This window comes from Urocitellus parryii, chromosome 4, assembly GCF_045843805.1.
Source record: "Urocitellus parryii isolate mUroPar1 chromosome 4, mUroPar1.hap1, whole genome shotgun sequence".
NCBI lineage: Eukaryota > Metazoa > Chordata > Mammalia > Rodentia > Sciuridae > Urocitellus > Urocitellus parryii.
Window position 1 is genome coordinate 162608212 of NC_135534.1, and position 14019 is coordinate 162622230.

Sequence of the window (14019 nt, forward strand, 5' to 3'; positions counted from 1 at the left end):
TTCCTGGATAACAAGAGAAGGAGCAAGGGCTCATTCCTTTAAGAACATCTGTGGACCTGATAGGACAACTTTCTGTAAGGGTTATTGTTATCTGCTGCACATCTTCTGTTCACAGAATACTGACTGAACTTATCAACAAAAAATACTGAGTGCAAGTACTTGTTGATTTGCTTTATAATAATTTCATTCAGGTATCACTTAAATATAAATTTTGCTTAAAGAAAGTATACAATTGTTATGGTTTGGATATGAGGTGTCTCCCAAAAGCTCACGTGTGAAACAATGCAAGAATTTTCAGAGGAGAAAGGATCGAACCCCGAGTCTTAATCCAATCAACAAATTGATCCCAGATGGGATTAACTGAGTGGCAACTAGAGGCAGGTGAGGTGTGGCAGGAGAAAGTGGTTCATTGGGGGTGTGGCTATGGGGTATATATTTTGTATCTGGAGCTAGAGTCTCTCTCTTCTTCTTGATCATCATGATGTAAGCTGCTTTCCTCTCCCACCCCCTCCGGCATGATGTTCAGTCTCACCTGGAATCCCCAGGAATGGAGCCAGCCTTCTCTGGACTATGACCTCTGAAACTGAGCCCTCAATAAACTTTTCCTCTCCTACAAAAAAAAAAAAAAAAAAAAAAAAAAAGAACATCTGTGGATATATATTTTTTAATATATTTTTAGTTGTCAGTGGATATTTATTTATTTGTTTGTTTATTGATTGATTGATTGATTGATTGTTCTGAGGATGTAACCCAGGGCTTCATACATGTCACGCAAGTTGCTCTACCACTGAGCCACAACCCCAGCCTCCCCTCCCCACACCGGTCTGTGGACATATTGACAAGGCTTCCCCATTCCACTTGGCAGAGTGAATATTTAACCAGAAAAAGAAGAGACCAATCTTTATAACATTTTAAAGTTCATTTCATGGTCTGAGTATCCATTTCATACTGTTTGAGTATCTAATTAAAAAAAAAAAGCAGCAGTGGCATAAGAAGTGATTAATCGCAGTCAGAATTAATCTCTGTTCTTCTTCATTCTCCATTCCTATAGATTTTCCATTATTTTGCCTTGCAATCTGTTTGTGTCCGCCTGCGACTCTCCTGCTAGGTAGAAAGCTCTCTGCACACTGAACTGATTAATAATCCTCATGTCCTGCCACAGTGCCTTGCACAGGAGGCTATCTCTAAGGCTGTGTCTAAAGAACATGCCAGAGGCTACAGCAACCAACTGTGTTCAGAGAGGCCTACACTCCCTATCACAAGGCACTTGAGAAAATTAATTCTTATAATGCACTAAAATGTTCTTAAGCGCTAGTTATCATGATTCTGGTGTGATTATATATAAATGCCTCTCTCTCCCTGGTCTGTAGGACAACAACTAAAGTTTGGTGTTTGACTTTAGATGAGAGGAATTACAGGAAACATGAAATGTGATGCATTCTGACTGTTTTTCCTGAGTGATCTTTCTTTAACAGAAGCAGACGTTGGGAAGATTTGTTGCAAGATAGCTGTATACTAATAGGTAGAAACAGCAATGACTATGAAAACCAGATGTTTTGTCTGGGCCTCTATTCAGAAACAGGATTTCAGTGTTGGCACAGATCATTTTCCCCTGTTTACCACCCTGATTGAAGGGCGTTTATCTGGTGGTGTGCAATTGCTATGTGCAGTGCTCATTTGCATGCTCTTACCACCATGGTTTCTACACAACATGATATTTTTGCTGGCAATTTAGGTTTGTTACTTCAGAAATTGTCATATTTGAAATCCAGGATATGAGCAATATTTATTTTTATTTAAAATTACTAGGGGGATTTGTTAGACAATACCAGTTTCCTGACTTTGCCAAGAGGTTTTCCAGAGTCTCCCCCTAATTTTCAAGGATGAATTTGCATTACACATGCATCTTAACTTGTTATTATCGTAGAATTTTATTTGCTTTAATTTAGAAAATTCCAGGCTTACCTTATTTTGTCTTTACAAGACTTCAAATTCTTTTCCTCTGGAAATATCCAAAAGATATTATTTGTGGTTCTGATCCTAGACTGATTTGGTTTGTTTTAGAACTTAAGCCACTTAAATGAAAAGAAAGAATTGATGATACAGTTTTAATTTCATTCTGTTTTAATTCTGTGTAGTTTTACATGCTGTGGTACATTTTCCCCATAGGTTCACATCCAGCTTTCAGAGTGGCATCGGGCAATTTTTCTCCCACAAGCCTGGCTCGCATATATGAATCGAGCTTATCAGGCCATCTTGCAGGTAAGGACACTGTGGATGGTTTGCTTTCTGGGGAGTGTTTTCTCATCTCAGATTTTTACTACAAATATGTATTTAATGTAAAAGCACTGGGGAAAACAGCACTACCACAAATGCAATGGTTGTTTTTGCTAATAATGGAATGTGAGGCTTATGTACATAGTTGTAGTTCAAATTTAAATGTTGATGCCACATGAATTTGTGTCTCCTATGCAGAGTCCCTCCTGAGCACCAGTCTGCCCTATCCTGTTACCTTCTGTATAGTCCCTACCCAACCTGGCTGTCCCACTGCATCTCAGCTTGAGCTCAGTGTCTTCCTTTATCCCTATTCTTCCTCAAGTAGGATCTGCCTGCATCTCCAGCCTTACCTCTTCACCTTCTCCCCAGATATTCAGAGTTCAGCCTTGCTAAGTTGCTTTGTTTTCCCAAACTCAGCACGTCTTCCTAACCCCTTGGTTTTTACATACCCTATTCTGTCTCAGATCCTGCCATTTACTGTTTGCCCTCCTGATTTCTACTTGTTCTTCAGATCAGTTTATCTCAAAGTCACCTTTCTGCCTTACTCGTCTCCCCGCTGGATTATATGGCCCTCTGTGTACTTTCTTAGTAGCTGTGCTTGTCACATTGATTATTCATCTGGGGCCTCCAGTGTCTTAGTGCTCTTTAAGGATAGAAACTGTTTCCTTCTCTCTTGTCTCTGGCATCTGACAAAGTGTCTGAAATATAATAGGTGCTCATTAAATAAATGAGATCTACTCAGTTTGACTCTGCTTAATCTAATAAGTTATACTTTGTGAATTTTTAAAATAAGAAATAATTTTTAACAATTGGGGACTATATGATTCTTTTTCCTTGCTTAAAATTCCCTTTTGAGGATGATAGGAAAAATCATGGCATAACTTAAATAATTAGTGTCCCAGAATAAGATTTTTGTGGAGCATCAGTGATTATGATGTTACACTTAAAGATAACCAGTCCTTTAAAATGTGTTGTGGGGTGAAATGGGGCTTGGAAGGTATTGGTATTTCATCATAATCTTGCTGCAACAGAGCTTATTGAATCTAGAATTTATGCAACACTGATATATCTTCAGAAATTCTGATTCATTAGAACTGTGCAGGGGAACAGGAATCTCTGTACCACTGCCAAATGGTGTTAATGGAGTTAGTTTACCAGCCACACTTTGAGCAAGTATTTTAGATGGGTTCCCCAAATGCACTGTAATCTGCATTTCAAAGATGTTCTTTTGGAACCCTGTTTTTATCTGCTCATTGTTATTTTACTCCATTTTTTATCATCAGCTGTGTCTGGGCACTCAGTATGTTTTGAATAGATTCCTGGGAGAATGAATATATGATTCATGTCTCTACGTGTTTCTTTAGCATTATACACACTCTTAGCCAATTATAGTATTCATTCATGGAGAGTGAGATTGCAATTTAGAATGCACATTTCTTCACCTTCATGTTGTTGTAAGTGATTTTACAGTGTTTTCCTTCACCAAAACTTACAGAGTCATTTATCCCAGCCTGACCCCATGCTGTGTGTGTGTGTGTGGGGGGGGGATACAGAGGAAAGTCAAATGCTCCTTCCTGTTGGCAAGCTCCCAGCCCACTGAGGGGGGTTAGCATGTCCACTAGCAATTCCAGTTCAGCATCTTCTGTGCTTTAATAAAAGAAGGAACAAAATGCTATAGACACCTGGAGAAGGGAAAAATAACCCCTTCTACAGAATGAACCGAGCATTTTCTTTAGCTGTTAGAAAGGCCAAATTGCGGGGCTGGGGTTGTGGCTCAGTGGTAGAGCAATTGCCTAGTATGTGTGAGGCACTGGGTTCAATTCTCAGCTCTACATGTAAATAAGTAAATAAAGGTCTATCAACAACTAATAAAAAATTTTAAAAAAGAACTAGTTGAATGGTATTATAATTCTTGCAGATGACATGCAATCAATTTAAAAAAATTCCATGATTTTTTTCCATGAGAGCTACCATTTATTAAATAACTATTATGTGCCAACAAATAACATATATTTTAATTAATCTTACAGAGACCCAAGGAACTGTGTTACTAACTCCATGGGATCATACCTGGGCAAACAGGGTTAGCTAGAAAAGGAAAGCAAACCGCTTAAAACCCACCAGTCAGTAAGTAAAAGAACTGGAATTAAACCCAGATTTGTCTGATTCTAGAGCCTCAGCCTTTTCCACTGAAAAGGAAATGTATTTTTCCTAGTGTCATCATTAATTGTAAAAGTAAATAATACCAATTGTTTTAATATTTTAAAAGACAGATCTATTTATGAAAGCCTAATGACCATTTTTTTTAGTAATGCAGGTCAATTATTCTACTTCTCTAATATTGGATGCTGTATGTCTTTGTTTATTTTATCATTTATGCTCTGGGTTTCTAAAAAGTCCTATTGTATTGAGCATTGATGACAAAAGAGGTAAAACTGAAAAGATAGACTATAATAAGATTTTCAGTGTTATCTGAAAGTACAGCGATGTGTTTTAGGCCATCACCATTACTTGAGAAGACATTTATGTGTTTTAAATGTTAAACAGATTTTTAAATGAGTCCATATACTTGGATAGAATTCAAGGTATCTTTGAAGAATGGGAGTAATTGCAGGATTTCAAAGAATTTCTGTCCTGGAGGATACTTCTGTACAGGAGTTGTATTTCCATTTGGTTCTAGACATATTTTGTAGCATTAAACAAGAAAATTATTTAGAGGAGCCAAGTTTTATTCAAGTAGTCCTAGGAGACATGCTAAAAGGAACATTCTACATTCCTTCCTGGAGTCTGATTAGGATATGAATAAGTTTGAGATCTGACCGATACTTCTGGCTTCTGCTTAGGCATGTGCTTCCAGGCTTATCTGGTTTTTTTTTTCTTTCCCCCTATAGAAACAGGATTTTGTATTATAAGCATTTCAATGTGTTTGACATGGGGGAGGTATATGGATTTCTTTCCATTAAGATGAAAAATGCAGATATGAGTTGATGGACAGTTCAGAGACCATCTTGGTCAGAAGCTCCTTACAGTCATCTTTACCTTGCTACCCTTCTGGGATGCTGAGGAAGTTAAAATCTCCAGCTTTTGTGAAAAATCTCTTGGGCATTGTAATTATGACCTTTAATAGGAGAGAGGTGAGAAAACAGGTTGACTTAAGACATTTGTTGGTCAGCTATCCACAAAATAATCTGAAATCAAAGCCAAGGTCAGGGATGAGACCCTTTAATAAATTATTCTATGAACATTTTAGAGAAATTTTACTTTTTTATTGATGATGATGATGATGATGATTGGTCCTGGGGGTTGAACCCAGGGACTCACACATGTTAAGTACGTGCTGTAACACTGAGCCACAGCCCGAGTCTGTATTGTTTATTTCTAATGAATAGTGAACTAAGTGAAATCAGCTCACTATTATCAGCAAGCCCTTGGTTGTATAGACTAGCCCTAAAAATTATGCAGGGTAACACGTTTATAGCAGCAGCACAATTTGCAATAGTCAGTTATGAAAACAGCCTAATGTCTGTCAACAAATGAATAGTTAAAGAAAATGTAGTATACATACACAATGGAGTTTTATTCAGTCATAAAGAAACAAGAAATTATGTCATTTGCAAGAAAAGGGATGGAACTGGAGAGCATTATGTGAAGTAAAATAAGCCAGACTCAGAAAGTTAAGGGTCAGATATTTTCTCTCACATGTGAAAACTAGAGAGGAAAGAGAAAAAAAAGGAATTCAGGAAAAATAAGAGGAGACCAGTAGAGTAGAGGAAGTAGGTCAGAGGGAAGAAGGAAGGTAGGGCAAGAAGAAGTGCTGTGGAATGAGATTCATCAAATATTTTTATGTGTAAGTATGTCACAGTAAATCCCACTGTTATGATTATGCAACCATAATTCTTTTTTAAAAATTGAGAGGTGGATTAATAAATGGAATCTATAGGCAGTCTAAAAAAATCTCAGTTCAGGTTATGGTGTCAGCCTTTTCTCTCCCATTAAGTGTTTACTTCCTAAGTCAGGCAGAGACAACCAAGTTGAAGCCACTGGATCTACTACCAACAGGCCAAGAATTGGGAAGCAAAATGGATCTGGATAAACATCCTAAAGTGGATTGGGTGGGAGGGGCTAGGAAGATGTTCTAGAAGAGGGGCAGAAAGTAACAGAAATTAAGAGAAAGAAAAAGTACAAATTCCCTGTAGCTGTAATAAGAACAACTACAGGGGAGATTAGAGGAATAGATAGGCCTTCGTAGGAAGCTGCCCCTGTTCTAGCTTTTTCCTGGGTTGTGTTTACTTTGAGACAGGTTTTTAACCTTTTAACTTCCTGCTCCTTGTCTTTTTGGATATACTTTATAGGAAATAAATGTTTTAGGAGTAAAGAGGCACAATTTAGGAAATAGGAAATAAAAATTATTTTCTATTTTGTCTTGCTTTCCTGGGAGGTCAATATCATTATTAAATGTTAATATCGATATGTTATAGTTTAATAATCTCTGACACTTTCTTCTAAGAGCTAGGGGAGAATAAAACAGCCAGGATTTTATGAAACTATAGAGAAAAGGATGGATATGATTGAAATAAACAATGGAGATGTGTATAGAGTGCCCATTAAACATTAGAGTGCCTGGGCTGGTGAGCCTGAAGGTGTGTTAAATACTAGGATTCTGGATGGATAAAACAGTCCTTGCCCTCAACAAGTTCACAGGATGATAACTGAAAGTATATGAGAGAAGACAAGGACATGTAACTTTATAGTTTAGATATTGTATCTGTACTTAAAGTTTGTTGAAGGGGACAATCTCTTCACAAGATTGTAAACATTAAAAATATGAATCATTTGGGGCTGGGGTTGTGGATCAGCAGTAGAGCGCTTGCCTAGCAAGTGCAAAGCCCTAGGTTCAATCCTCAGAACCACATAATAATAAATAAAATAAAGGTATCGTGTTCAACTGCAACTAAAAAATAAATATTAAAAAATATGAATCATTTCAAAAGGGATTTACAAGTATTCATGAAGGATGGTTTAGTAGGAAGATAATAAAGGGAGGTGGGGACTTTTAGTTATTGACAACAAATCTAGTAATAGTAGCTGTTTGTTATCAGGAACTGTGCTAAAGTATTTAATGTGATGCATTAATACCATGAGATAGATGTTAGCTACATGTTACAGATGGGGAGACAGAAGTTTGGAAAGATGGAATGACTTGCCTAGATTACACAGCTAGTGAGGAAATGGCATTGGATCAAAGCAATCTGATTCCAGAGCCCACATCTTTAACCCTTCAAGCCGTGATGCTTCTCTCTGTAGAGCATAGGAAGATACATACCTATAGAATAAACCTTAGGACTCTAATGATAAGAAAAAGATAATAGAAAAACAGATGGACTATGAAATCTGAATAGTTAATAACAGGTGAAAAGTGGCTGAGTCCCAATATACAGTGAAATAAAGTTGAAACCAGAGTTACCACACCCACCAGAATGGTAAAAATTGAAAGAATGGCAATTCTGAATGTTGGTGGGAATGAGAAGTATCTGGAACCTATTTGTTGCTCGTGAGACTGTAGGGCAGCACAGCCACTTCTGAAATTGGTTACCTATTATTCTCATCTTATACACAGAGTTCTTGTCTGATACAGGGTCTATCAACAAACTAGTATTTTAATTACATTTGAATAACAATTGGTGATAGAGTAAAGGGGTAAGTGTTTAATCATAATAACTCTGAGTTTTAAAAAAAAACAGAAAAGGTAATAAATATGTGAAGACCTTGATCTTAAAGGAACAATATCAACTATGTTTTTATTATATGGTTGAAGTTAAGAACTATGGCATCTATTTTTATAAGATTACTCAAGAAATAGAAATGTGATGTGGAGCTGTTGGTGAATAACTTTGGTTTCATAATACCTGTATCCTGTGACATTCTCATCCAAGACATTTTCTGCCATTTTTGTTGTAATACTAGGGCCCAGACCCCAATCTTGGTACGGTGTCAGCTAAAATGAACAATTGTTGGTGAAGGCAGATCATTCATGTGGGGGGAACTTTTAAAATTGGACTCATAGAATCCAAATCTGTTTTAATAACTATCCCCAAATGAAGTACTTTGCACTACATTTGCCAGACAACCTCTTCAGGTGAACATAGACACACCTGAGCTGTAGTATAACTATTTCTCTTACACATCCTCTTTCATAATCTAATTTCCTACAGGAACACCTAACAGTGACTGGGAAAGGACCCATGTTTACAAAAGAACTTTAAAAATACCTCATCCATTGAATATGCATGTGATTAATGCTGAGTTTATTTGCAGGGAAGAATTGGAGAGCTGGAGCTGCAATTAAAACATGGAAAAGAAGAAGCTGAGGAGGTGCAGTACAAAAAAACCACAGCCTGGCTCTGGTAAGGGGTGGCATTCTGCAGCTCCTCATTTGTCATGGGCGCAAGCTGTGAGGGGAATGGCAACCACTTTAAAGGCTTTAATATTGGCAGCTTTACCTTCTCTATGAGCCTGAAGGGGACAATGTTAGTGGATTTGATAGGTACATTTTCATCCCTTACCTAAATATAGCACAAGAGCTTTATTCATCTTATATATACACATATAAAATACACACACACACACACACACGTGTGTATGTGTGTGTGTGTGTGTGTGTGTGTGTTGTCCCTTGTGTTCATGGGAAATTGGTTCCAGGATCTCCTGTGGATGCCAAAACCCGTGGATGCTGAAGTCCCTTCTATGAAACAGCATGGTGTTTGCCTATAACCTATGTGTATCCGCGCCCCCGCCCCCCCATACTTGAAATCATATCCATATTACTCCATATTACTTTTAGTATCTTATACAATATAAATTCTCTGTATATAGTTTTTATACTGTGTTGCTTAAGGAATAATGACCAGAAATAAAATCTTTACATGCTCAGTACAGATGCAGTTTTTTCCCTGAATATTTTTTACCTACAGTTGATTAGATCCATAGATGCAGAACCCATGGATTCAGAGAGTGGACCATACATAGTTATATAATTTTTTTAATGCAATGTGAAAATGGTTTGCTCTTCAACCCTCCACCTTGCCATCTAGAACTTTTCCCTTTGTAAATGATTATTATAGGTGCTTTTGAAGAAAAATTTCTGTTTGTCTGACTTAATTTTTTGTTGTCCCACCTCACAGAGTCGAGAATTACTTCCCTCTCCTCTGCTTCCTCCTTCCCCAAGACAGTTTCATTATTAGAAACAACTTTCCTTTTTAGGCCTTTAATTTCTTTGGCACACACTCTCTGGGGACTTCTCACTATATTGTCTAGAAACATGCAAATAAGTACTGGCACATTAAAAGCAACTTAAATTGTTGCATAGGTTGGGAAGAACACTTTGTCAGATTAATGTTGCTGTAGCCTAAATGTAAGTTAAGTGCCCAGAACCTGAATAGCTTTGTCTGCAGCCACAGGTTGCTGTGATCTAAATATCTGCAAAAAATTATTTGTAGAAAAGCAGAATCTGTGTGTTTAATGAATTTGTTTTCTAAGTTACATTTTTTTTAGATTTATTAAAAAAACAGAGTATTCTGCTATTGGATTTAAGATTAGAGAGTAAGAATTTAGGTTTTTTTTTGTTTGTCTTTTGCTATAATCTTTTGCATCTAGTTTTGATTTCATCTTCTGAAAGTGATAATTTGGTGGGAGTTTTTTTTCTGTACTCTCCAAAATGTTTATAAACTATGGATATAAGTTCCTGATGAAATCCAGAGGCTGCATTTATGTGAGAATAAGAGGGATAGATCCCCTGAAATTAAACAAAAATTTATAAACTTATAGTAACTAATAAGCTGTTTTGAATTGAGCTCTTTGGAAAACCTCACTAAATGGGAACACAGTCCCAAATTAAGATAAAGTCATCTTTTTATTATTTCAAAATGAATTTATTAGTATCTGTTGTGTATTGGGCATTGTTCTGAGTACAGAGAAACAGCGATTGACAAAACGCAATCTTTGTTTGCCCAGGGCTTATAATTGACTGAGGAGAAATAGATATCCAACAGAATATGATGGCTTTTGATTAGTGGAAGAAAAATAAAATAGGATAAAATAAGTAGCAAGTAGGGCTGGAATGGGGTGGGGAAGAGTCCGGTGTTACTAGTTTCTCTAAGTTCAGGGAGAACCTCTTAGTAACATGGCCTTGGTATGAGACCTGAAAGAAGTGAGTGGGGGTGAGCCAGGCTGTTAGCTGGGGTAGAGCCTTCCAGAAAGGGAAACAAAAACTCTTGGACAAGAGAGGTCTTGTGTGACATGGAGAGAGCCAGGTGGGAGGTAGAAGAACTTAGAGAAGATAGGTTTTAGATAAAATTATGAAGGGCCTTTGTATACTTGAAGATGACTTTGTGAGATGGAGAAACACAGGAGGATTTGAACCAGAGGATGTGACTCATAATTCAGAGTGATCACTCGAGCTGCATTGGTGAAAATATATCCTGAAGGATGTGATTAGGAGTTCATTGCAATAATTCAGGCAAAAGATGGTAGGATTTGGGACTAAGGTGTTAGCAATAGAAGTACTGAGAAGTAAATAAATCTTGAATCTATTTTGAGGACAGAGTCCTTAGGTTTTAAAAGATAAGAATTTAAATGAAGGATGTGAGACAAAGACGGAATTCAAGAATCACTCTAAGATTTTGACTTTGACTAAGTAAAAGTATACAATTCCCATTTACTAAATAAGGGCAGACAATAGGAAAACAGGTCTGTGTTGGGAAGGAATCAGATTTTAGACTTGTTCAGCCTAGATGCCTAATAAGACCTCCAATTGGAGATACTACTAGGTTATTGACTTTGATTCTAGAGTTCCATGGAGAGGTTAAGCATGGATATATAAATGTGGTATCATCAGCATATTTATGGCATTTAAACTCAGAATCTAAATGAGATCATACAGGAAGTGAGTAAAGAAAGACAATTTTAGAGGATTGAGCCCTGGAGCATATCAGCATTTGGGGCAGTGGATGGATGGGAAGGGTAATAATAATGCAGCAAGAAAACTCATGATCAGGGATACAGGAAAAGTATCAAGAGAGTGTGGAATCTTTAAAACCAAGGAAAGAGTGTTCTAAGAAAGGAGAGACCAATTGTGTCAAATGCTGAAGTTGGGATTAAGAATTGAACATTGTATCTGGCTTATTGAAAGTCATTGGTAACCATGCCAGGAGCTGTCTTGTTGGTATCGGGGTTTAAAAGCCAGATTACAGAAGGGCTTATAGGGAGTGGAAGGAGAACTAGAAGCAAGTATAGTTAAGATTCTCCTAAAGACATTAGAGACAAATAAATGGAGCAATAATTGGAGGACTTTTTCTTCTCCTAAAAGAGGGTGGATATTACACTGTTTTCACTTGCCAAGGGGAGTAATATAAGTAGGGAAGGAAAAATTTGTGATACAGCCGAAAAGGGAGTAGGAAAGGAGCTCTGGTGCATAAGCAGAAGTATAGACAGGTCATCGTTTGTAAATATTCCACACAGACCAATCAGAGATTATGCTGAATGCACTGTGCTCCATTAGGAAGGCAAAAATTGAACAATATATTTTAGAGAAATTTACTGTCAAATTATTTTTTAAAATACAGGTTTATGGTCTATAAGAGCAGTTTGTAACTATCTGAAAACTTGGTTCTCAAGAATGACTCATTATTAGGGAGTGCTGAATAACTAAGATTTTTTTAAATGTCAAGTACATTTATGAATGTATGTATAATTTATACTTGAATATTAAAATTTTATATTATGAAAAAGTTGGAGTTGGCAAAATTCAAAGTATATATTGAAAATCATCCTTTAAAATGTAAACTTGACAGTAAGTGGTTGTTTTTTACTTTGTCTCAAGGCTCCTATGTTAGAAAAAATATATATACATTCTGTGGATATTTTAACTGAGTATACTCACAAGTATAATTATTTTCGTTTGGTTTTGGTATGATTGTATAACCAAAGTTTAAAATTGTATGTTATATACACATACAGTGACTATTCCTTGTGTACAATTTGGAAATAGTAAATCAATGCTTTGGTGAGCTCTTATTCATAAAAGATGTCATAATTTGGATCACAACAGAAATGCTTCAGACTAGGTGGCTTAAACTATGGAAATTAATTTGTTATGGTTCTGGAATCTGGGAATCAGATTAAGTAGCCAGTCTATCTAGTATCTGGTGAGGGTCCATGTTCTGGTTTTCAGATAGCCACTGTAAGGTTGTAACCTCACATGGCAGAAGAGCAGATAGGATGGAAGTAAGCTCTCTTATATCTGTCCTTATAATGAGGGCAATAATCCCATTCATGAGGGCTCCCCCTGGCACCTAGTAACCTCTCAAAGGCCCCACCCCCCTAATGCTGTCACACCAGGGGTTAGGATTTCAACACATGAATTGGGAGGGGGGAGGCGACTTTAAGTCTGTGAAGAGACTTATATTGAGAACATCTGTATACCTACCACTCATATTGCAAAGACACCATCACAGTGTGGCCTGTATATCCCTCTTCAATTATATTCACCTCCTTCCCTACATTCCCCATCTTTGTGACCTAAGGATAAGAATAAGAATAAGAAGATGAGGCTCTCTTTGAAGTAAAGCCCTTATAATATTTCTTTTCCCTTGCTCTAAAGTTCTACTTATACAGTTCTAAGAGCTGAAATCATTGTGGGAGGTTCTTATTAGTTGGTGAGTAAGAAAAAAGATTGAGCTCTTGCTCTAACATAAGCTCATGTCTATTTTCCATCTCGTTTCAGGGTCAGAGACATGTTGACTGATGAGATCACCAAGACAGCTGCAAAGTAAGATTCATTTACTTTCTCACCAAAAAAATTTTATGAACATTTTTTTTTTTCCTGGAAGGTACATACAGTTTCTTCTGTTAGGGCATTTCATAGCTTTAAGGATTATAAAGTACTTTTTGCTTAATTATTTTAAAAAATCATTACCCTTTCTTATATTAATTCTTGCTATATATCTTTTTGTGCAAATTCAGAGGGGCTGCTACAAACAAGATTTTTACAGCAAGAGTCATGAGGTTGAGCCCTTGTTGTACGCCAAAAAAAAAAAAAATGCTATGTGCTTTATCTTAAATTTGAAGGTTTATAATTTAGTTCAAGGGGGAAAATAACAAAGGAAGAAATTCTGGAGAATGTGAGTATGTGGGGTCTACACATAGATTACTAAATCTCAACCACAAAGCAGCAGACAGATCAAGGTGTCCCTTCCTTTCATTTCCTTGGTGTTAAGTGGTTCAGGATATCTTAAAATTGAGTTTTTAAATACTAAACACTAATGCGAAGACCTAGTAAAAAGGCAATTTCAGTTATATCCTTATGGTTGTTTTAACAGTTGAGTGTTGCTGCCCAGGGGCTTTTTCATTTACCTTACATCAACTCTAAGAAAATTAGACCCTAATGAACTTGCTCAAACAGTCCCTTCAGCCTCCTTTGTTAACAAGCTGACGATTATTTCTGGCAGTGAGTTCCATGTCAGTTACATTCACTTGTCCCTTCTACCATCCACTTTAGCTGCTGGATTTATTTGACTTCCTTTCTTCATCACCTTCAAATAGCATAGATGCACCTTTGACCTAGAGGATTTCGTGTGAACTCAAATTCCACATCGTATAGAAATACTTACTGTATAGTTTATCCTTATCCTGTCTCAGAACCTTCTGTAGGTAAATAGGTTTTGCCTTAACAAAAAGTAAAAGCAA

General features: G+C 36.8%; 1 protein-coding gene across 2 annotated transcripts in view; it reads left to right on the forward strand.

Annotated features, from left to right (window-relative positions):
- Positions 1 to 14019, forward strand: part of Focad (focadhesin) — a 283866-nt gene that overhangs the window by 204769 nt on the left and 65078 nt on the right. For both annotated transcript variants that reach the window (XM_026397575.2, XM_077797050.1), the window contains exons 22-24: positions 2170 to 2262; positions 8593 to 8681; positions 13058 to 13102. In XM_026397575.2, coding sequence (XP_026253360.2) covers positions 2170 to 2262; positions 8593 to 8681; positions 13058 to 13102 — 227 coding nt within the window. The remainder of the gene's footprint in view (positions 1 to 2169; positions 2263 to 8592; positions 8682 to 13057; positions 13103 to 14019) is intronic.